Source organism: Pogona vitticeps, chromosome 6 (genome assembly GCF_051106095.1).
Source record: "Pogona vitticeps strain Pit_001003342236 chromosome 6, PviZW2.1, whole genome shotgun sequence".
NCBI classification, from domain to species: Eukaryota; Metazoa; Chordata; class Lepidosauria; order Squamata; family Agamidae; genus Pogona; species Pogona vitticeps.
Window position 1 is genome coordinate 24,405,319 of NC_135788.1, and position 25,908 is coordinate 24,431,226.

General features: G+C 37.6%; 1 protein-coding gene across 10 annotated transcripts in view; it reads left to right on the forward strand.

Annotated features, from left to right (window-relative positions):
- The window catches only part of AKAP9 (A-kinase anchoring protein 9), a 119,759-nt gene that overhangs the window by 59,483 nt on the left and 34,368 nt on the right, over positions 1-25,908 (forward strand). For 8 of the 10 annotated variants that reach the window (XM_073003168.2, XM_073003162.2, XM_073003167.2 and 5 more), the window contains 4 exons: positions 9,719-9,930; positions 17,395-17,557; positions 22,858-23,070; positions 25,570-25,608. In XM_073003168.2, the coding sequence (XP_072859269.2) occupies positions 9,719-9,930; positions 17,395-17,557; positions 22,858-23,070; positions 25,570-25,608 (627 nt within the window). The remainder of the gene's footprint in view (positions 1-9,718; positions 9,931-17,394; positions 17,558-22,857; positions 23,071-25,569; positions 25,609-25,908) is intronic. The other 2 variants (XM_073003165.2, XM_073003170.2) reach the window with 1 other exon arrangement.

The following is a 25,908-nucleotide window of genomic DNA, read 5'->3' on the forward strand; positions in this document are numbered from 1 at the left end:
GACAGAATGACCCAGTGTCTGTAGGGACATATAAAACCACAATTTGAAATAGACAGAGAAAGAAGCTGTAGAGGAGGAAGTTTAAGAGAAGTTTCTCCAAAGAGTTTCAAAAGTGTGTTCTTGAAGGCAACAACCGTAAGTTTCAAAAATGTTTTAGAATGTATTAGAATTTTGGAAGAAAGTGACAGGTATTTCAGAGTGGTTATGTAAAAAGTTGTAATACTGAGATCAACAACTTCGGTAGATCCAGTTTCTTCCCCCAGGTTGCCAAAATTCAGGAGTAATCATGAAAGATGCATTTAAAACATTTGCTACCTTGGGATTTTTCTCTCTCTCCACAACTGAATTTCCACCACAGTATATTTCAAGAAGATAGAGTACTTGCTTTAAATGGTCTTTCTCCCTAGCGGTTGCCCAAATTCAGTGGCGTAATCTGCCACCAGCATTCAGTGGAAAAAATTTAGGTGGCTTTACTGGGCTGTGAAACACTCTTGGTGGCTTCCACCATTGTTGCAAAAGATTTGGAAAAATACACTTATTTTCTCCAAAAACAAAAAACGGAATATCTGGTGAACCAACACATTCTTGTACTCCAAGTTTGGATGACCTTTGGCCTACCATCTGTCAGCCTAGGGCATGGGGTTTGGAGAGTTGTAGTCCAAGAACCTTCATCTGATTATATCTTCCAGTTCTTGCTTTGGTTATTTTCTGAAACTTAACAGAGAAATAGATTTTTAAAAAAAATTAAGGAGGTGGCATTTTGTTTGTTTGTTTGAGTGAGTGAGTGATTGCTGTTTTAGTTTGATAGCTGTTGTTTGAGTTAGGAAAGAGTCCCTCCGGATACTCTTGTGACATGTTACCAGATCCTGGGCAGTTAGATTTAGTTGAACATTAATTTAATGCTTGCCTACCGGGTTTGGTAGGTGGGGAAAGCAAAGGAAATCCTCTTGTTACGCCTGTTAAAGGAAGTGTTGCTATTCTGCCTGAGCAGTTTACCTAACCCCATAGTATCCCAGATGTTTTGTGTTGTTCCAACTACTACTTTGCTAAATTTTCCTCATGGGACTCTCCTGCATAAATAGTAGAGCATTACGACTTTGGAAGAAGAAGAATAGACAGCACGCAATCATCTATTCTATTCCTCTTGCTGCTCCAAAATATTGTTCTTATCATAGGGTTCTTCTCCCTTAAATGGGCATGTGCAATAATATGGGAATGCATGATAACTGTTGCCATGAAAGTGAGAAGGCTTCCATTCTACCTTGTTAAGATCACCAGAGAGCCAAAACACAGGGAAGAATAAAGTGGGCATCCACATAATGCAGAAAGGTGATGTTACATGCTGTCTCAAAACACCTCAACAGACATTTCACCTTATTTTGCTAGAAACATCTGATATGCACTGAATGCCTAGAACACTTGTGCCTCATCAAATCAGAACCAGAACCTGCACAAAGTGCCACCAACCATCAATTTGGAGAAACCTGTGGATTTTTATTAGATTATTGAGTGAATACAATTTATTATGGAGAAAAAGCTAATTTGTGACTGCCACATTCAGATTATTTGTTTTCTGAAGATAAAATGAAGTCATTCTGGAACTGCTTCATGTTTCAGACAGTCATGATGACTCTTAGGTTGGATAATTGTGAAGATCAGCTATTTGTCCACTGGACAACCAGTCCTATCCTGGCAGACTGAGATAGATGGGGTTTGTTTGGGAACGAAACAGAAGAGGTACAGAGGATTCTGTACTGGATTTCCCAATATTTTTTATTCTGACTTTTAAAAACAACCGTGGAATGAAGGCAAATTGGATCAGGGCATAGGTTTCCTGCTCTCTTTCATGTTTCATTGGTATAATTCACATACTGTACAGAGATGGTCAAAACAGTTTCCAGTCATGCAACTCTTGTCTTATCTGTTTTGGCCCTCAGTCAATTATTTTTGTCATTTCTGCTTGTTGGAGCATAAGGAATGGCTGTAGTAAAACAACAAGACCATACTTGCCGTCTTAAACTTGTGACAACTTGTCTCATAATTTAAAAATAAACACTGGTGAACCTTGTCATGCTGATTTATAGAGTATAGAATTTAATGACATGGGATTGTTTGCTAGTGTTTCATTATGATTGTATTATAATGCAAACTATTCATTTTTGGGAGCAGATGGAGTGGAAAGTATAAGTATAAAAACTTTTTTTTATTTTTACATTTACTTGAAAATATATATGTAAAACCTAGGACTTATTTAACATGGGGAGTTACTATTATATGTTGTTTCAATTCTAAATGTTGGTGCTGATAATAATCATTATGCATGAGTTAGAGGCAGTGAGCACTGAGTTTGAGTTCTTCTGTCTTGGAAAAGAAGAGTTGTGAGAGAAAGTATAATCTTGTACTCTTAACCACAATTGAGATCAAGATAATTATGACTACATTAACCCTAATAAGTAGTTGATGTCTTTTACTGAGGTGTCTTTTACAGGGCAATTGAACTTTATTTTTAGAAACTCGAGTGTGATAGGAACAGTTATAAACTCTTACACCTATTTATTGCTGTGACGTTTGTTCATTTGATCAGATTTGTATACCACTCTTCAGCAGGTTCCTTGGATGCAATGTTCCCTCTAACCTGTGTGGGTGTGCGGCTGTGCATGGCTACATTGGTGCCATGCACACACAGCCAGTGTTGCCACTCATTTAGTTCCAGTCGCAGCTGGAACCCTGTGTGCACGGGATGGGACTCCCACCCAGCACCAGCAGAAAATTAGAGGGAATGTTGCTTGGATGGTTTTCAAGGAATAAAAATTATGAAAACTTAAATTAAAATAAGAAATTACGAGGAACGGGGACTCGCAGCTTGCTGTCAGACATAAGTTGCACTGGTGACTTGACTTGGATTCAAATTGGAGATTACTGGGGTGACTTGTGACTTAGATCCATTTGTCTGAGTCACGTTCTCAAGTCTGTATGCCGCCCCCATCCCCACTAGTCTACCAGTTGCAACGGCCACCATCTTCAAATACATATCAGAGGGCTTTTCATGGTGGCGCTCAAGCCTGTTTTAGTCAGAGTGCAGGTCCTCCAACCCGCCTCTTCCTGTAAGTTGCCCTTGTGTTGCTCTAGTCTGCCATAGAGCATCACCAGGGTGACCTGCATGAAAAGGCAGGTCAGAGGACCTGCCCTCTGACTATGACAGGCTACAATGTCACCACGAAAGGCCTTCTGCCTTCCTCCTGCTGGTCAGCGCATGCGTTGGAGGATGCAGTGGCAACAGCAGCAGGTAGGTCAGTGGCAGTGGGGCAGTCAGTCCTGAGTCCAAGTGTCAGGGGGTGGGGCAAGTGACTTGCAACTTGGGGTTGGTACTTGGTACTAAAGACTCAACTTGAACCTGGAACTTGGGCCACAAGATTTGGACTTGAGACTTGGGTTCCAAGACTTACCAAGATCTCTGGAATTCATCAGACTTAAAAACAAAAACAAAATGAAAGCAAGGTACAGAAGATTTAAAAGCCTGGAGAAATAAAAAGGTCTTTGCCCAGCACCAAATAATTTGAGGGTGGATGCGAGGTGAGCCTTGATGGGGTGCCACCACAGACAGGGTGCCAAAACTGAGCCGGCCCTGTTCACTATATTTCCCCACTTACTTTTTTAAAAATGAACAAAACAGCACAGAACAGAAACATAACCCCCCAGCCCAAACCCACCCTACAAAAGCCACCCAGAACGGTTTTAGAAAAGAAAAAAGCAGCACTTACGAGTCCGAAGCCTCCTGGAGGGTCCCCCACTGTTGCGATCGCCGCCGCCGTGAGGCTTGAGCCTGGCCGGGTTGCTTCAGCTGCTCACCCCCAGCTGCGGCAGAGGCAGTGGTCACCCAGCCCCAGGAGACTTGAACTAGCTGGGTTTTGGCTCAAGCCTCCTGGCACTGGATGACCACTGCCTCTGATCGTGGTGGCGGGGGCCCCCTGGGAGGTCACCCAGGGCTTCCCTGCCACCATCGGAGACCTCCTGGGGGTCCCCTGCCACCACAGTCGGTGCCTTTAGAGGTCTCCGGAGGCCTCCAGAGACCTCCTGGGGGTCCAATCACGGCGGTGGGGAACCCCCAGGAGGTCTCCGATCATGGTGGGGAAGCCCTGAGAGACCTTCCCAAGGTCACCCACCACCATCGGACGTAGGGACGTTCGTAAGTCGAGGTACCACTGTACAAATTGTGTGAAAGAACATTTCTACAAATGATATTCATAACAGGTAAAGCTAAAGATATTTAGGACTTCTGTCTTTCTTTCTTTATTATTTTTCTTACAGATTAAAATATACAATTTTATTTTAAGATGAGAAAACCAGAAACAGGTCTTTTAAAATGTGTTTTAGGGAAGAAAGTTTAATGGATCCTATGGAAAAATCACACATTTGGTAACAAACTGACCTTGACTAGAGTTTCATAACAGTTTTATGTGAGAAGTACATTTTAGCTTGCTCACTCTGTTAGTCCAGGATGTCAGTCAAACTAAAGTGCAAATCGTGTAGATGGGGGGGGGGGGGGTTGGAGAGGCAATGGTAGTTCCATAAAAAAGGACTTGCTATGCTTGCATAGATCTACTTACTACTGTTTGTAGAACAGCATGGAGCATGAGGTGGTGTTACATGTTAGGAACTGTGGACTGTTTCAGAAAAGACAAGAATCCTTTTAAGAAAACACCTTCTTGTAGAACGCAATATACATGCCTCATGAATCGGCATCAGCATTCTGATCTGACAAGTGGACCGCTCCTTTCCCACTCATTACCCATTATGTTCCTGAAAACCTTATCCCACCTGTCAGTAGAATTGTATGTGTATTGGATTGGATGGACAATTAGGGAGGGACCTTTAGGGCACAGGTTGTGTTTACTGGTCTGATTTTCTCAGTAATCTTGTTATCCAATAAATTTTGCTGGATTGGCTGAGCTGTCACTCGTATGATTTCAAAAGAAATGCAATAAATTTAAAAGGGGTCCATAGGACATGGCTGCTTGGCACCACTGGTCTTGTGTTTCCTGCCATGAGCCCCTCTTTGCCAATCATTTGGAGACCTACTAATCTGCAGAATCCTGGGTTTGCATCCTGTGGTCCACCCCTAGTGGCACAAGTTAGATGGGAACCATTTTCTTTTGCAGTAGAATTACTGACCAAAATTGTATTACTTAGCATAGTAAATTTCATTTAAAAGGTTCCCATTTAATTGTAGTAGTTACCCATTTGAATTGCTATAAATCATAATACTGTTTGCTTTTGAAATAACTGGAGCCGAAACAGGATTTTAAAACTATTTGTCCAAATATACTGTAATATTTATAATCCTATTGGTAATACAGTATTTATAATCCTAGCAGTTCCTTGGTCATTGGAACAAATAGGGGGTATTTTATTTTGTAATTATAAACACTTAAATATGAGCTGCTTTAAAAAAAACAGCACAAAGTCTGCTGGTTTGATATGTGAAAATCTCACTAACATTAAGAAATTCAAAGAGCTGTACATATTTATGCAATTTTGAGAAAACAGTATCCTGCATTCTAAAGTAGTTTACTGCATCAAAATACTGTACATCCAGCAAAGTTTCCTCTAATAATCCAGATTACAGAGTGTGGTAAATAAATTTAAACTACTTAAAATCATAATTTTCTGTGAAAAGATTACCGTATTTTTCGCACTATAAGATGCACTTTTCCCCACAAAACAGGGGATGGAAAGTCTGTGCATCTTATGGAGCGAAGAAAACAGATTATTTTTCCTGTTTTCTTCTCCTAAAAATTTGGTGCGTCTTATGGAGAGGTACGTCTTATGGAGTGAAAAATACGGTAATTGTTTTAACTAGCAACCCCAAATTGTAATAATTTATTTGAGAAATTTAAAAACAAACCTGCAATCTGAGCAACATAACATAACTGAAAGACAGACTTTACAAAATGAAGAGTTAGCTTTATAGAAAGAACTGCAAAGCCTTCTGAACATTGGCCCTTGGCAATCCAGAATCATTCTTCAGGTCTGTAGAGATAAAGGCTACGCAGTGATATAACTTCTGAAGGTATTGCTGTAGTACAAAGGTGTTTCCAGATTGAATGGCCAGAAGCTACAAGCTCTAGATGCCCTGCTTCCTGGATGAAAGGGAATACTGTTCAGTGCTGTGCAGTAGGAAAAGGTTGTGGACTGGACCTTAATAATCAATACCTAAAAGTCTTTGCTTGTAGTATAGAATATGCCATAACTAATATATATCCTTTTATTTGACTGTATTTTTTCTGTAGCTCTGCTTATTGTACTCCAGGTTGTTATTTGTCAGAAGCTAAACAGGGTCTCTTACCTGTTCAGTACTTAAGATGAGTGAACTTCAAAGAACATCAGTTGTGTCCGTAAGTGATGTTGATGGCTCAGTATGGGGTATTCTTTCCCTCAACTCAGCCTCAACCAATGTATTGGTATAGCATTGACAAACAGTATCCTGGATGTGCATCTCAAAGGTCCTTTCTACTCTGAGGATATTAAAGCTCCTGCAATACACCCAGAAGCTCTTCACCTCCTGGGTACTGAATAACCTGATAATTTTATATGTAAATATAAAAATGTTTTAAAATGGTGGTTAACTAATACCATGTGAATTTTAAGGAAGAATTTGGAAAGTGTTTAAATTCTTCCTCTCTCCAGATCCATAATAAACAATGCATAATGTGTTGGCTGAAAACAGTTGCCAGCAACTCCTTAAGGAAAATGCACCTTGATGACTGAGTTTGAATTCTGCAGGGCATGTAAAATGCTTTGAAATCCTGTGCAGATGAAAGGTGCCAAGTGAATGTAAATTAAGTCATCCAGCTATCCATTCCATTCATTTAAAACTATGTTTTTATTTTATTTTATTTTTATGGAGTGTTGCAGTTTCATGACATTTATGTTAGCCTTACAAAAGCAAAAAGGAGATATGTAACAGTAGTTAACATTAGCAAAAAATATATGAATGCTGTTAAAGACAGGATGCCATTTTTAAAGCCAAAAAGGAGATATGTAACAGTAGTTAACATTAGCAAAAAATATATGAATGCTATTAAAGACAAGATGCCATTTTTAAAGCCAGAGGTTAAAAAACAAGCAGCTTGTTTTAGGAGTTGCTAATGCAGCTCCATATGAATGAGTTCACCAAAGTGGAAGAACTAGTAAATTGCCATTAATTGTCCCTGTTATGAATAAATTGCCACTAAGGATTATTCTTTTTAAGGTCCAATGGCACTGGCTTGTTTCACATGTCTCGATCTGATAAACAGTGATGTCAAAGTTCCAAGAAAGAGCGAAGTGCCTATATGTTCCTTCCTTGCCTTTCTCCATGGCTGCAGTTGGTGTGACGTTGTGGCTTATTTAAGCCATAGTTCCCTATGGGGAAGATGGTGACTGAACCTCCGTTTACTCCGTTGGCTGTTTTGTGTAAACCAGAACTTTCTGTTTGCTGCTTAAAATGTGAAGAATGAGATTGCTTCATTAATCCTACTCAGGACAAACCAGAGCTGGAATCCATATCTTACAAGCTGTTCATCGATTTGTCTCTGAAATATGGTTCATCCAGTGCTTGGAGTTTCCACTTGGCCATTCCACCATATCATGGGTGCACAATACCAGTCAGACAATGGCAGTGGCTAATAAGTGTCAGAATAGTTGAGTCTTTTGCATTTAGCTCCTGATTTTGGAATGTGTTCCAACACCCCTACACCCACTGCAGTACTTCATTTTGAAACAGACTCAAGTGTTGGTACTTTAGGAGGTTTCATATGCAGTCATGTATTAGTGACTGATGTCTGTAAATGTGTTTTCAAGTAATTGTGCACATACAAGTAAAATGCAAATATTAATTTGGAGTATCATATTTGTAGTTTTAATTCCCTCCATGTTTACATGGAAGTAAGTCTATCAGTTGTACTTGCTCGCAAATAAGTGTGGATGGGATTGTAGCTCTGAATATCAATAGAGAAGGTTGCCAGGTCAGCAACATCATATTTCTTGAGATTTCAGGGTCAAAATCTGAGATCAGGGTACAAGCCCTTGTGAAATCATGAGAGCATGAACAATGAAGTGAAAAGTTGGGAAAGGGGGCCAGAACTGCTTCTGGACCAGCTAATTGTGGAAAGGGGCAAGAGGGGAGTCGAGCAAGTGGACCTAGAATCTAGGCAGCTGCAATGGTCACCATACTTTCTGCTAAGGTTCATATTCCATATGGCCTTACATGCAACACAAATGATACTTGTGGAGTTGTTCCAGGCCCTGTGCTATTGCCAGCTCACAGGGACTCTTCTCCCCAGGTTCTGTGCCACTGCTTTCAGTGCCTTTTCAACAAGAAGGCTCATTTGATAGCAGCACTTTATTCCTGCCTTCATACAGTAGAGTAGTCCAAGTGCATGTAACTGTTACTCTTTCCCTAGTTCCCTCCCTGACATTTTCTCATGTCATCATTCCTAAGTGCAAGCACCTGTGCACTGAGCCAGTGAATCCCAAAACCAGGTGTGGGGATGGACACCCATACTTTAAAACCACCTAACTCACCCACAAATCAGATGTTATGTCCCACAGCAACATTAATCCTGGCATTGTTAAACTGCTGGTCTATCTGGGTTTTTGTAGCAATTCACTGAGGCTTCAGCCAGCACACTGAGACCTGGCAACCTGACCCTTCAAGCTAAATTCAGAGCCTTACTTCCATAGGACAGGCAAATCTTGCTAATCCCTGCAAGTTCCTTATGCCTTCAAAAAATCAGATTCTTTGAGCATGTACGTGGCTAGAGGGGAAAGGCGGATTGGCAAAAGTAGCTTCTCCTATACCAGTATTTTTTTTCTACTGGAACAAGCCTCTGCAGATGGAAGGAGCCCTTCTAATCACATGATATCAAGTCCCGATCAAACCTTTGTGTGTATTTTTAAAAGCCATCCTGGTATTGGTTAGTGTTGAACTAGGATGGGAGGAGTCTGGCAGATTCAGATCTCCACTCATGAGCTAATCGCTATCTCTCAGCCTAACCTACCTCACGGGATTGTTGTGAGGATGAAATGGGAAGGATGATTGATCATACATGACGTATAGTCATCCTCTGGCCACCTGTAGCTTTTTGGAGAAATGTCAAGATATAAATGCTGTATAGCACTAAATAAATACATGTACAATTTGCTGACTAATTCTTGAAATGACTACATATGTATTTTGAAAACATATAGAAGTATAATCAGAATGTTATTTGCTCAAAGTAGTATCGCAGCAGTTAGATTATGCTTTGCATGATTACTGTGTGCAGCTATTTAGACCAGACAAATCCTTATACTTCTTAAATAGAAGGCAGTGACTAGGAAATAAGTTGTGATTTCACTAATCTGTGTGCTACAAGTTAAGTAGAGTTTGGTGTCCTTCAAAATCTTTTTCTTCTGTTAGTATCTCCTTTTCTATTGTCAGTTTCTGCTTGCTTTGTAACTAACATTCTCTTTGCCTTATTTGTGTAACTTCTAGTGCAAAATGCATTATTTGTTTGTTGCTGTGATGTCCTGCTTTTACAGTGTAAGTATGGCCATATACATGTATTCATGTCTTTGTACAATTTTTGATCATAATCCATCGTTTGTAACTATTTATATACAAATATTTTAAAATATTTTGTGTCAAGGGTCTATAAAAAACCTTTTTCCATTTTGTTGTTTTTTTGTCCCACAGAAAAGTCATTGTCTTCGTATCATGGCAGAGCTCTTGAAGGTGATGATGACCATAGCATGTGGTCAGAAGTCACAGATGAAGGCTTGGAACTCACCCAGTACCTTGGAGTGGAAATAGACTCAAAAAATGAAGAGATAGTTCTAAATATCAGCTCACGACTTCAAGCAGCTGTTGAAAAACTCCTGGAAACCATCAATGAAACCACTAATCAGGTAAAATTCCTTTCTTATATTCTTGGTAGGATATATGAGAGGAGATGTGTCTGTTGAGTGCCCAGAAAATCATCTCTTGATCTCTAAGGTGGAATACAGTTGGTTGGGTAGTTTAATGAATCAGAGCGCCTGGGTTGATTCCTCATTGTGCCTTGTAGCAGAAGGAGGTGCACTTCGTGGCTTTGGGCTAGCCATCATATGACCCCACAGTATCGCCCGAAGAAGGGAATGGTAAACCATTTCTGAGTACTGTAATAACAAGGAAATCCCAGAACTGGTCACTTAAGGTAGGCATTAGCTTAATTGTGCATAATTATTACAAAGGCGGCATAGCCCCCTTTGTAGATTTTTTAAATTTTTATTTTATGGTCAGTGGGTTGAATTGCAGTAGGAGACTACTATAGTTGTACTTCTGGAAATTATTACTGGCTGTGGGAATTGAGAAACAGTTGTATTAATTTCTACATGTACTGTGAAAATCCTTTCTCATTAGTTGGGGAGGTTCTGAGAGTGGTTTCTTGTGCAGTTGTAACACTACCAGTCTTGTAACTATTGTTAAAGAGAGTGGGAACTAGCAAGGGGAAGGAGGGAAATTGATAATGCAGAGGGAGTGTATGAGCCTTTGGTTCATTCTTGAACTTTTAGTCTCTGATACCAGCAAAATTAATATCTGTATTCACAGATACTGAACTTTGATTTACTTTGTGTAGAACTTTAATTGGTTTGATATTGCAAATATGCTTGTATATACAGAGATGTTACAGTTATAAAGACTGTGACTGAAATCCTGTTGCTGAGAGTAGTAGACTGCACTAGAATAGGCTCATTGATTCAGTGGATATTTGGGGAATCAACTCCTCCATAAGCTCAGTTGATTTCTATGGGCCTACTCTAGTTGTGACTTGCTCTAGTATAAGTCACAACTAGAGTAAGCCCAGTTGAATCGATGGACCTTACTGAGGAGTTGACTTATGAAATCCCCAGTGAGTTAATGGTTTTTTTCTAGTACGACTTACTAGACTGAGTTACTAGTATGACTTAGCAACAGGATTTCAGCGAATATTTATTAAGGAAGCGATGTGTCATCAAAGTAAAGTAGTGAACAACATTTCAGCAGTCAGTTCTGTTGTAGCTTTTCAGTAGATTTTTTTAGCAAGGGGTTTTTGTTGTTAAAATGTTAATGAGAAAAAAGGCAGATAAGGTATGATTATTAGAGTCTTCTCTGTGTGTGTGTGTGTGTGTGTGTGTGTGTGTGTATTGTATATTTGCATATTTGTTTGTGTGTCAGTAAGCTGTCTCGATAGCTCAGTAGGTTAGGTATCTGGCTGTGGATACAGACGTTGGAAGTTCAGTTTCCCACTGTGTGCATCACAGAAAGCCAGCCTGTGTAGCCTTTGGCAAGCTGTACAGAGTCAGGGCGCCTCCAGAAGAAGGGGATAGTAAACCACTTCTGAGTATTCTCTACCTGGAAAACCCTGAAAGGGGTTGCCATAAGTCAGATTTTATTTGACAGCTTGTTGTTGTTGTGTGTCAGCATTATTTATTTGAGTTTTGTGCATATATCTTAGAGTAGTGGGCATTGGCCTGTCTAAAAAAAACCTAGGTACTGTATAGCCCTAAAGTCTCTTGCTTTATTAAGGTAAAGGTAAAGGTTCCTCTTGACATTTAGTTCAGTCGTGTCCGACGCTAGGGGGCGGTGCTCATCCCCGTTTCCAAGCCGTAGAGCCAGCATTTGTCTGTAGACAGTTTCCGTGGTCAAGTGGCCAGCACGACTAGACACGAAACGCCATTACCTTCCCACCATGATGGTACCTATTTATCTGCTCGCATTTTTACATGCTTTCAAACCTGCTAGGTTGGCAGGAGCTGGGAAAAGCGAAGGGAGTTCACTCCCGTCGCGTGGATTCGATCTTACGACTGCTGGTCTTCCAACCATGCACCACAGAGGCTTCTGCGGTTTAACCCATAGCACCACCATGTCCCTCAGTCCCTTGCTTTATTACATTTATTAATTTGCCGCTGCCATTTCCTCTCCTAGTGATAACATGACTCTATTGCTGTTATGTGCCATCAAGTTGCCTCCAACTTATGGCAACCTTATGAATTAGTGACCTTCAAAATGTCCTGTCCTCAACAGCCCTGCTCTGCTTCTGCAAACCCTGAGGCTGTGGGCTCCTTTCTAGAGTCAATCAATCTCATATTTAATCTTTTTTTCCTGCCACCTTGAACTTTCCCAACATTATTGTCTTTTCCAGTGAATCTTCACTTCTCATGATGTGCCCAAAGTATAACAACCTCAGTTTCATCATTTTGTCTCCAGATGTAGTTCAGGCTATATTTCCTTTAGGAGCCACTTATTTTTCAGGAATTGTCTCTTTTTCCCCAGCTTTTTAAAAATTTTATATGATATTGGAAGGTTCTTCAGTAAAGCTTAAATACATTTAGGATAGTGGCATTAATTGTTTAAATTGTGTTTATTTGGTATATTTAGGAATCACACTTCCATCTAATACATTGGTTGAGGCAGTTCTGCTGAAATAAAAGCTACAATAATACTCAGATCGTCATATAATTACACAAGCAGCAAATCTGTAACACTATAAATGTAATATAGTGGCATTAAGGAACATTAACAGCTTGACTGAACTGAATTGTCTTCCATACACACCTGAAGCACTCTCAATAACGTGTCAGTCTAGCGTGCAGAAGAGGGAATTATACATTTATAATTTGCTTGTCATTTCCTGGTTGCCCTGCCTTTATTCCTGCCTTCTTTGGGAGTCTGCATATTGCCTGTTCATTCAGCTTGAACTCTAATCTCATAGGTTACCGTGAAGGGCCCATTGTTTGTCTAGGGGAGACGTAGTGCAACAGACACTGCCTGGTGGCATAACATGAGGAAATAATTCAGATTCCTGGCAGTTCTATACCATGCTATCAATATGCTAAATATGGAGTAATGTTTGTGTATTGTTCAGTGTTACTGATGGATGGCACTTCATTTTTCTGGTAATATGACTAGTAAATTACAGGGTTCAATGTGTATTACATCAAAATATTGTTTCACTAAATATGTTTCAGTCTGTCCATCCAATTGGGAAGTTGTTTGTTTCCCCATTCCAGTACTTTGTTAGAAAGATGGTCACACTTGCAAGTTAGAAAGATGGTATAAATAAATGTACTAATTTTCATTCAGTGTTTTAGGATTGATAATTATTTCTCTATACCAAAAATAGTGACTAGTTTAGGTCAGTTTTTATTTAGATACATAGCAGAATATTTGGAGACAGCAATAAATTTTATTTAAGTATGCTGTATTTTGTATTTCTACAAATTTAATGCCAATGATGTAACTTTACTGTATAGTAGTTGCCTGTCACTTGGTGTCTGATAGGTAATGTCTACACTGAGTTCTTAACTTGTGGCATTTCGCCAGGAAATTATTTTAATACTGAATGCTTCAAAATGATGTTGACATTATGTTACCAATCTGTTCTATACATTGCACACCAAAAATACCACTGTTCAAAGGGGAAAGAACTCTTCCCCTCTTTTAAAAGCAGCAGGTGAGGGATCAGTGCTTGAATACAGAATTATGCTTCAAACCTCCCTATCAAGTTTAATACTGATAGCTCAGAATCTCAAGGGATGTATTGTGCTGTGACCAAGAAGCAAAGAATGCCAAGTAGGCAAGTTAAATGAAATGTTTTCTGTCTCAATGAATACATCACATTAAAAATAGTTTTTTCATATCTCATAATGTCAAAATGATTACTTTCTTGATTCTTTCTGCCCTCTCTTCCTTCTCTCAAAGTTTCAACACAAATGTATATTTCTTCATTTATGCGGAGGATATATTTCCTTATTGCAGAAAGTCCAGAAACAATCTAAATTTGGTCTGCCATTAAACTCATTAACTTACATAAAGTTGTTACTAATAGAAACAGAAACCTAGCTAGGAATTTCGTAAGGCTGTAGATAGTGAGTGCCTGAGAAACTACCTTGATCCTGCCAAATGAAATTCTTCACTATATGATAGTTGAACAACATATTTTCTGATTAAAAGTGCGAGAAAGAATCTGTAAAGCTTTTTCACCCCTTCTAGAAATACAGTTTCTGATCTCTGACTTGGATTTTAAATCTTGTAGGGCAAGGTTTATTGTGGGTGTGTTAATTCAAATTCCATCTGCCTGTGTACCTGCAGTAAAGAACCACTCCCACTATCCTGACCTCTTCCTCAGCTCTAGGACACAGCCTTTTGCTTTGTATGATATCATTTTATCTGAGTTCAGAAGAGTTCTTTCTTTGACTTCATGAAAAGAATAAAGGCTGAAGAGAACTCCATTTTAGTGCATTATTGATTTTCTTCCGTAGTGATTTTTAAATGTTAACTGTTGCTGCAATTTTGTTTTGTTTTTGTTGCTTCGTCTTGTAATGGCTTGACTACTTACTGCAGGATATACTGTCTAATAAGAAGAAGATAATATTTCTTTCCTTCAACGAACGGCAGACTTGTGTTACCATTCATTTTTGTCTGAATTATCTTTGGGGGTTGGTGGAAAAAAGCAATAGTTCTATGAAGCTGGAAGTGCTAATCCTTTTTTCCTCTTAACTTGGTGTATACCTGGGACTGTGCTGAACTTGTGGTTGCTTATCAGAGTGTGAACTGATAAGTTCCTGGATTTCTCCAACAGTCAGATTGTCAAACAAGCAGTGTACTATTTTGCTCTTTCCCATGTGATTGTTGACTATCGTAAGCAAAGCAAGACATCTGATGAAAAGGGGCAGCAATACGTTTTTCTGGAATGGATTCTTATCGTACATACTGGGCATCAAATATATTTAGTGCCTTGAAGTCAGAAAAAAGACAAGAAGAAAATAGTTTTGAAGTTGAATCTCGTGTTCCTTTGCCATATCCTTTTCCTTTCACTGGCTATTTGGATGAAAATAACTCTGTAGTTGTCAATACTTCAATTTTTCATGGTAGCCACAAGAGAAATGGACATAGGTTAAGAGTTATTTCCAAAATTTCTTTGCCTTCTCCTCCTTATTCAGTAAGTATGAAAGAACTTCAACAAACTGTTATTTTTGTGTTTCTGTATCTTTGTGTTTGTCTCTGTCTTACACAACTATCATATACTGTAATAAGGAATGTTTTAAAACTATTTAATGCAGTTTATTAAACATTTTGCAGGAGGAGTTAGACAAACTTGTCCAAAATTATTGTCATTAAAAAGTGGAACTGATTTCATTGTTTTCAGTATTATGTTCTAAAAAGACCTGGAAGTACCAAATTCCAAATACAGTAGCTATATTCCTTCAATGCTTAACATTTAAACTTCAGGCTTGACAATGATGTACCTAAATCTTACCTTATTATACTAATGTTTAGTAATCACATTTCCTTTAATAGAAATAATTTAATATAAATATCATTTTCAACTCTCTCTATATATGCTTCTTTTTGTCCTTTAAAAATAGTAAAAAAATTATTTACCAGAAGATTAAAAAATACATTACAGAAGAAAGGTTAAGTGGACATTTGAGGCAGAATATACTGTATTAGTGGTTTGTAAGAGCCATACTGATAATTTAATTTCTTATCTGTCCTGGCTTAAATGTACAGTAAAATAGAACAAAAATAATAGTCCAGGATTGTTTTCTGATAAAATACTTCAGTTATTAAATAAAATTGGCTATAGCAGGCTATTCTATATAATGTTTCTGGTTAGGTGCTGACAAGTAGCTATGCTGTATGGAGTGGGCTTTTGATTCTTCACCATGCTATCATCCTTTACCTTGCTTTCGTTCTACTATTTTCAGATTTGGAGATAATTTGTTGTTTATCTGTCCTGTCTCATCCATAGATTTTTATGGTATATGCATGGCTATATGTCCAGATGTTATGATTTTCTACTTGTAGCTTTCTCCTATTTTTTCAAGTATTTTTTCTCAATTTCTTTTCCTTTCACAAAAAGCTATATTTAGGGGTGGGGTGGGGGGAACAAAGTAACTACACGTGTTTGTGTGTGTGTGTTTGTGTTTGCGTGAGTGTGTGTTTACTGGTAGTGCTAGAAACCAAATGTCTAGAAGACAGCCTTTAGCATTAACTGCTTGTCCACATTAATCATTATTAAAATACTGGTTGAAAGAAGCAAGTCTTTCTCAACAAATCCTTAGACTTGTTAGACTTAACAAATCCATAAACATACGAGCTGAAATCCTATTCCTTCGCGTAGTAAGTTTCTGTGTCACACTAAAGTAAGTCACAACTGGAATAGGCTCACTTGAATCAATGGAGCTTATATAGAAGTTTAATCACCAAATACCTACTGATTCAGTGGGCCTACTCCAGTGCAATTTGCCATGCTAAAAAGGTTTCAGCATTATCTGAGTATACACAATGTACCATTAAATATGCTTATAAAAACATGGGTGTGGGTTCTTTTAATTCCTGTAGTTAAACAAATACGTGTTGTCTCATTTTGTAATATGAGTACTACATGAAATGTTAGCAACCTTTTGCTGCTCTCAGTAGTTAAACTGAAACTTTTTTACTTGTTTAACAGAGGAGAGTCAGGGGCATTCTGGATAAGCTGATGCGATTTTAAACTACTAATAACTATACATATCTGAAAGTGTTGTTTTCCCAAGTTTCCTATGTGATTCTGACCATATATTAACATCAGCACAGCTCAGAGACCCATTCGTACCAGAATAACAGAATTTTTGGCACTTGCAGCAGAGTGAAGTACTAATCTTTTAGACTACTGTATTCCAGATAGAGGAAAGGTTTTCCAATTTTCCAATTTTAAAGCTCTGTAAATTATATGTAGACATTTACCAAAACTAAACAGTTGATAGAAAATGTAGATAACAATATTCAATGTTATGAAGAGTGTTTAGATCCTTTTTAAGAAGTTGACTTTAGGATTGTTTCACCATCATTGTGATTTTCTGCTTTAGAGCTTTGATCTAACTGATTTTGTTTCTTTTAGATGCATGAATATTATTCAATATACCTTGAATTTTTTGAGCATACTAACAAAACAAATATTTTTGAAGAAGCAGAATTATTGTTTGGTTCATGAAGTCAGTTGTCTTATGTTAATCCTCTTCCATTCTAATTAGATGGAAGATGTCATATTGTGAAGTTTATATCAAGCACTTGAAAGTTTGATCTTCACAGCCTGCCATAAATTAATGTAAACTAGGAAGTCTCAGGTTCCGGCACTTAGACACGGATATTGTCATGTGATAGTATGATTCATTATGCTATAGCGTGCAGGCATTTGCTTGTCTTATTAGCCATGCTGTGTGAGGGTAATAAAGTTCTGACCTTGAAGTTTACTGAAGTTAATGAAAAAGCCTTTTTCCAGATTATTTATTGATCCACAACATATAGACTTGGTAAAATGTACTTTAAAGATCATATATTAACCTTTTAATTTTTTTATCCCATAGCTTGAACATGCTAAAGTGACACAGACAGAGTTGATGCGGGAATCCTTTAAGCAAGAACAAGAAATTGCTGAGTTACTCAAATGTCAGGAAGAATTGCAAGAACGATTCGAGGAAGAGGTTAAAGCTAGAGAGCAATTGGCTTTGGAGCTCAGCAAAGCAGAGAGTAAGTGACATATTGTCTGCTATGTAAGACTTGAATGTACTGCAAATCCCTCGTCTTCAATTTAGTGGTCTCTTGCATTGCTTCTCACATTTTTGGGTGGTTGTGGATGAATTATCCTTCTTTTTTCCAGCAATAGAGTAAAGCAAGTAAATAACAAAGAACATTAATTTGGACCAATAAGAAAGAAAGAAAGCTTGCTATAAAAGAGAAAAAGAAAGCAAATAGATCACAAATGAAGAAAAAATGCATGTGAATGTCTTATCCAAAGGGAGTTACAACTGTGTGAAGGAAGAAAGGAATATCAAAGGTTTCCTGCAATATATCAGCTAACCTCTCCTTAACATGTATTTCAAACTATGTAGTTTGGTTTCTTTGAAGACCGTCATTAACATTCTTTTGTTCTTCTGATGGGCAAGCAACATTTATTTGAGTATTTGATACAGAAAGCAGCTAATTAAGATTTTAATGGTTATATCCTGGCAATTTTTATATAGAACTCTTTCATCAACTTCAGTCCTTCCAATATGTGTGCAAAGGGATTTGCCACTTGGGGTTTTTGGACTCCAAGTCCCAGAATTCTCCCAACTTTTTGCTACTTCTTTTTCTAACAGGCATCTTGGTCAAAGCTTGGCCTCTCTCCAGCCATGAAGCTTTCCAGCCCAGCCTTTCTCCAGGTCTTGGTCTGGTGGAACTCCCAGAATGGAGAGTTCTGGAATTTGGAGTAAAAAGAAAATGGTACATTCCTAACATGTAGAAATATTATTAAAAATATAAATATTTGTAAGTTAAACTTATGAAGTGGGAATTACACCCTCTATATTCATAATACCAGATTGTATATATGATTCAAAATCTGTTAAATTTGATTCATTAAGAACAGACATCCTATCAGCCATTGTAGCTGTTATATCAGTAGATACAGTCATGGCCAAAAATATTGGCACCCTTGCAATTTTGTCAGAAAATGCAACCTTTCTCTAAGAAAATTGTTGCAGTTGCAAATGTTTTGGTGCTCACATGTTCATTTCTTTGGTTTGTGTTGGAACAACACAAAAAACACAGGAAAAAAAGTCAAATTTGATACAATCCCACACAGTGAGTACCAAAACATTTGCAAGTGCAACAATTTTTTGAGAGAAGGGTTGCATTTTCTGACAGAATTGCCAATATTTTTGGCCATGACTCTATTGTAGGGTACGATGACATGCAGATTCCTTTCAAAAACTGTTTTCTCAGGCCTAAAATGAAAAAACTAGAAAGTAGGACTCAAATGTAATAACATTTTAATCAGTTGCTGTTTTAGCTAGTAGATGCACATGGCCTGTGTTTTCCATTATAAACTAGCTTTCCCACTCAGGATTGAATCCATACTAATAGTACCAAACCAAACTGGGAAGCTAGGTTTTCAGAGGAACTGTAATTGTATCTAGTACAGACTGGATCCTTGTTCCTTGATCTGCCTTTTCATGCCTAGGAGCTCTCCTGTCTTTTCATGATTCAGCTTCCGTTTGTTAATCCTTATTAGTCCATTAGCAACACCATATTTGGGTTTAGAACTAGCTTCCACAGATTCAGATGTGAAGAAGAGATGCAGTAGGATGTCATCAACATTACTATGGCACCAAATCCCAAAGCTCTGCAGAGCCAACTGTGTCATATACAGTGGTGCCTCGCATAACGATTTTAATTGGTTCCAAAAAAAAAAACACGTTATGTGAAACATCATTATGTGAAACACCATTTTCCATAGGAATGCATTGGAAACCGGTTAATCCGTTCCAATAGGCACGGATTGCCGTCCTTAAGCGAAAAAACCCATAGGAAACATCGTTGAACGATACAATGTTTCCTCCATTGGAATGTATTGAAGCCGACTCAATACATTTCAATGGCTTTGCGAAGTCAATTTTTGCAAATTTAAGTGTGTCATAAAAGGGTCAAAATGGTTTTAAATGCTTGGATTAGCTTCTGCACCCAGTTAATGGATGCAAAAGTTAATTTGGCTTTGATCTGACTTTTCGTTAATTTATGGTGAATTTTTTCCCCTCAACTTTTGACAGCTGTCAAAATCTGACAGCTCCATTGTTTCCTATGGGGGAAGAAAAAATTCACAAAAAATTAACGAAGACTCAGCAACTGTTCTAAATGCTTGGGTTCGTTAGAGGACCCCCTAAGTCGTGTGCAAACCTGATTTGGCTTTGATCTGAACTTTCGTTAATTTATGGTGAATTGTTTTCTCCCCCATAGGAAAGCGTGGAGCTGTCAGATTTTGACAGGTCCATTGGTTCCTATGGGCCGAAAAAAAAATTCACCATAAATTAACGAAAAGTCAGATCAAAGCCAAATCAGGTTTACACATGACTTAGGGGGTCCTCTAACGAATCCAAGCATTTAGAACCATTTTTGACCCTTCTAAGACACTTTTTAAATTGAAAAAAGAAACATCGTTAAGTGAAGCAGGGGACCTAAAATCGCATTTGTTATGTGAAGCATGGTCCCAAACTTCACTAAGCGAAAATTGCCCATAGGAAACATCGTTATACGGTGCATATTATTTTCTAAAAAAACACATCGTTATGCGAATTCATCGCTAAACGAGGCACTCGTTAAGCGAGGGACCACTGTATACTGTACATTAAATAGAATTGGGGACAGAAGAGAAACCTGAAGGATCCTATAGGTCAAAGATAAGAGCACCCAACAGGAGTCTTCCAACACCTTATGGCCTTGCATCTCAGGAAAGACTGAAGCCACTGCATAACACCCCTGAAAAGGGAGGAGGAAGAATACCCAGAATACCCAGTATCTGCCAGAGAGACAGTGAGTAAATGCCATCCAACTGCTTGTAGCTGCTTGCTCTCCATCTGAAGGACTCTTTCCTGTAGTAGCCTATTTTCTGAACTAGATCCTTGTTAGAAGAAGTTAAAAATCGCATCAGCTTATCAATTTTCTTTTAGTTTAGGTTGCTCGTGAAGGGATGTGTTTCTGTGTGAATTGTGGTGATGGAGAGCAGGTGGTGATTACACAGGAAAGAGAGTCACAGAATGAGGAGGAAGTTAAACAATTATGAGAAAAGAGAAAGAAATAAAGTGTTGGTCGTCCTTCAGTTCAGATAATCTGGATAGCCCTGGCAGTAGACCTCCTGGGTTGCCAGTGCTGCCACTGAATGCTGGTTTGGTGAATGAGAAAATATAGCTGTCCAGAAGATTCTACATAAACATATCAACCTGGCTTTTATTATAGAGAACTGGCTGAATGATGCTAAGGGTGGCCAGTCTGCCTCAGCCTTGCCCACCTTGGGTTTTTTGTGCAGGTGGGCAAGGAGAGAGAAGGGATGGTCTTGCACGGTGGCATGGTGATAGCCTTGCTATGATTTACTGTGGTTCAATCCTCACCATATGCCTTGTCACATAGTTCATAGGGTTTGCATGTGTTGTTCCAAAAATAGATGACTCGGAGAGCATAGGGTGTTTTGTTGTAATGAAATTTTTTTTAGGAAAAGTGGTGGACATAATTGCTCATAAGTATCCCCTATGATTAAGTGGAACTAAACTAGTCAGTGTGAAGTTTTTGGTAATGAAATAAATGAGCTGGCAACTGGAGGAATGATGGCAGAAATTTGAAGCAGGCCTGAATGAACACAGGGTACAGCTGTTAGGAAGATTTACTGTATGGTGATGCTGACAGTGAATACCGGTAAATCATTCCTCTCTGCTACTGTTGCATTTGTCATCCAACAGGATCTCGAGTGGTCATGGAGCTCTTATACTGTGGCTCACAAGAAGGAAATGCAGACCTGTTATGAAAAATTTGCATACATAAAATTGCTCAGCTTCACCCTGACTTGTAGCTAATAACATCTTCCTTTGCTTAACCAGTTTTTGGGCTGTCCAGAAACAAAGATCTCACATAAACTACTTTTAGGTCTTAATCCCCAGATTACACTTACCTGTGCAAAATTTCTCACAGCTGCATATGTTATGTAAAAAATTAATGGATAATGATTTTAAGCTATAACTTTCCTTTAACTCTGTTTTCCTTTGTTTTAGCACTATGACTGCCTTGTAAATGTAACTTGTATTATTATTAATGGATTTTGCTGGTCCTGGACTGTAATAATCATAAACTAAACAAAGCATACCTGTTATGAAGAATTTGCATAGATAAAACTGCTCCACTTCACCCTGACTTACAGCTAACAACATCTGGCAAATATAAATGCTGTCCCTGCTTCTCCAGTAATAATCAATGTGTTTCTGTTTGTATAAGCCAAGGATGCAGATAGGACCCTTGAAGAGATTCAAGCCACCATGTCTGTTCTGGATCCTTGTCCTTTTTGTCTTCAAATAGTGACTGTACTGTCTCATGCAGAGTAACACAGTTTGAAAGCGATCAGAATAAGAACCTGAAATTGCCAAGAGTAGCAAAACTATAAAATTTTAAGAAGGATAATAACAGTTGGCAATATGTGGCAGGGGAGGGGAACACTGCTCAGTATTTCTTCCCTCTGCTACTCTGGGAAATCTCCTTGTCACTCTGGGGGTCATGGAGGGATTTCCTGCTGGAGGAAATTACCTGTATCTATCTATCTATCTATCTATCTATCTATCTATCTATCTATCTATCTATCTATCTATCTATCTATCTATCTATCTATCTATCTATCTATCTATCTATCTATCTATCTAAATAAATAAATAAATAAATAAATAAATAAATAAATAAATAAATAAATAAATAAATAAATAAATAAATAAATAAATAAATAAATAAAAATAGCTAGATATTTATTCTATCTCTCTATCATACTGTGCTTTCAGAATGAGATTAAATGCAACACATTTATGTAAAGCCTTCATCTCTTTTAGGTGCTATAGGATTTAGGAGCACATTGTGCCTATTATTAAGTTAATGCACAAAGCCATCCACTGAAAAACAGTTTTTATTCTATTTTAAAAGTTCAAATGGAGAACAGTTTTATGACTACCGGGATGCTGTGATAGCCTGTTTGTCAAAAACATGTGTAAAACAATTGTGTACCTAGCCCAAATTAATTACAAAAGTGTATTAAGTCAAGCTATATGTTTTTTTAAATTAGGAAGGAAAAACAAAAATTGCAGATGGAAGTATTCCAGTTTAATTTGCTTCAGTCACAGTTATGTTTCTACTGGTGATTTCACACTGCCATTGACATTCTGATTATCCTTGCCAACAGGTTTTCTAAAATCCTTTTGAAATATGTGCTAGAAAATTTACCATGCTTCTTTTTAGCATTTGCTTTATCTTTTTTTCTCCTTTAGATCTTATTGATGGCTATGCAGATGAAAAATCACTTCTGGAGAAGCAAATCCAGGAAAAAATAGATGCAATAGACCATCTTGAGCAAGAGCTACTTTGTACAGGTAACAAATTGCAGGAACTAGAAGCTGAGAGGCAACAGCTTCAAGAAGAGAAGGAGTTATTCTTCAGACAAAAGGATGCTATGAAAGCTGATGCAGGACCAATAGAACAACGTATGTATTCCCCTCAATCATTTGAAGATGTTGCTTGTTTTTTAATTCTTATTAAGGTCTTTTCATTGTTTTTGTAAAACATTGGGAGAGCAAAGAAAAATAAGAACCATCAGATCAGCTGCTCTTTGTGTAACAAGACTTTCCATGTTTCTTAAAACCAAGTCATGCTATTGAGATAGTTTGTCCCAAGCAAGGAACAAATGCACTACGTGAGGATGCTTGTGCAACAATTTTGGATGAAAATTGCTGTCCATAATGACGTGTGGAAAAAACTCTTTTCCAACCCCAGCTATGACAGTCAACACTTAATTGAAACAAGGATCCACTCATTGTTTTCATGTTGTGTTCCAGCTAATGTGAATGTTATAACAGGTAGTTGATGGTGATACTCCAGCTGCTCAATTAGGTTTTTGTTCCAAAGATTGTTCCTGAGGTGTATTTTTTTATATATTTTTGCTTGGAAAGTAAAGTATCTTTAGATAAATAGTTTGGGGGCAAATACTCTAGATATCTTTAGTGGATTTGGTAGGTACCTACTTAATCCAGTTTTATTAGCGAGACTAAATCAAAGCTTTAATTTTCCATGGATAAAACAGTCAGTACTCCTTCTGTCAAAGTGACTGTGTCAAATATCTACTGGGGTGTTTTTGAGCCCAAATCCAGTGAATTAGAGCTGTGTAGGTTTCTAGTGTTTAACTACTCAGTTCCTCACCCAAAAGATTTGCAAATGTTTTCTGGATAACTTGGCCTAAAAATTTTTAAGTGTTGACATGGAGGTAGATCTATATTGTTTAACTAATGTATTTTAGTTAAATGTTTTGTTATGCCAAAAATATAGAACCCAATTTCTGCATTAATAATTCTTTCATAGAGTTGGTGTGCTGTAGCCATGTGTAATTTTTGTGGCTGCAGAATGAATCTGTAGTAAAAGGTTGTGTTAGAATGTTAGGGTCTGTTCTATCTGCTGGATAGTAAACATAGCATAGAATTTATCCCTTTGTAGCTACATGACTAAAGATTTGAATATCAAGCTGAAAACTCAGAGTCAAATCTTTACTATTGGACATTGATGTATTCTTATAGCCAGTTTATGCTGTGCTGTTTGCCTTTGTCTGATCCAAAAAGAAAAACAATTGACCAGGAATGAGGCTGAGATGGTTTTTTTGTACAGGATACTGTGCAACTCAAGCCTGCCTGGGGTATTAGAACAAAAGCCAGGAACATGAATGAGTAGCTAATACTAGGCTAACCCATTACAAATGGCAACAGTGCTGGTCAGTGCAGGCATAGATTTATGATGGAATGTATCTCAGCCAATTTAATACAACATAGTCTTCCACAAAGATCTATCCAGCCTTTTATATGTCAGAAATAACACTCGACGTACACATTTTGGTTATGTACATAGTCATTCTTCCATCAGTGCTACATTTTGTCTTACAATAATTTTGTGAGATAAGCTATTTTCAATAACATAGTTTGTCAAAGATCACCCAGTGAGCTTCATAACAAGTCTGCTTGTTCCCTTACCAAAATTCAGTACTGTAAGCACAACACAACTGGAGAGTTCAACTTTGAAGTCATAATGAATTTGATGTAAAATTTTAGTCCATAAACATGCCGTAGCTTCTTGTGATCAGTGAAATGTCCATATACATAGGAAAATATGTAAATGACTATATGTATTGCAAAATGCTCCAGGTATTAGATATGTGCTAGAGATTGAAAAGGATGTATACAACAGAAATGGACTGCATTTCTGTGTAATTGTTTTAAAACAATCATTCCTACCTCCTCTAAGTAAGATGTGGTATGGAATCAAGATCTGTATTTATTTTAATTATGTCACTTTGTACTCACCTTTTCATTGGGTAGGGTGTAGAATGAAAATAAAAAGCTTATTTAATGTGCATAAGTATTTGTTCAACTAATATTTGCTTTCATAAAGCAAATTCATGCTTTAATCTTGTTTCTAATACAGAATGTCTTTGAGATTTGCAAACAGTTCTTTAAAACGAATACAATTATATTTTAAAGGAGTAAAGAAAAACACCTTAATTGTATTTTTCGGTAACATGAAATATTTTATTTAAATTGGTTAAAAGGCTTTTCAAAAGTTAGTAACAAAGGGGTAGTTAGGAATTCATTCATTCTGAAAAAAGTATAACATGTAAAACTATTAAAATCAGGTTTTCTATTTTAAATTAATCTTGCAATCGATATATTCATAAATTGTGTTTTGTTTTGAATTTATAATATCTATGATGTGAGTTGGCTGTTCTAAGAGTTTCTAGAAAAAGTACATTTCTTTATTGAAAGAAACTGAGTCGCTATCATGCTTAACCAAATAATGACACATTTCTTACACCATCAGGCATTTTCACTGAATTCCACATTCTGTCTTCAGCTTCATTTTTCTCATACAGTATTGCACCTTGAGAAAAACTATAGATGGCATGTGAATTACTTTTGCTTCTTGTTTTTTTTCTGTTCTCCTAGGCCTAGTAGATGCTGCAGTCGATGCAGCTTCCCAAGCAGGTGTGTTTGTATATTGCATGGCCAATCTTTCATTGGGTGGCAGAGTTAACAACTACTGACGCTTACTAATCATGGTTTCTCTTTGGGCTTTCAGCTTACTGACATAAACTTTTGCTGGTCTGCAGCTTTCATGCTGTGTTTCATGTTCATAGTTTTCTTTTTAATAACAATTGCTCACAGTTTCTAAATATAATTCATTGGGATAACTCTTCAAAGAATAAGATTCCCTTAAGAACCATCATCTTATTCAATTAATGATTTGTGAATTCAGGTTTGTTTGTTTTAAGCTGTAAAAAGATT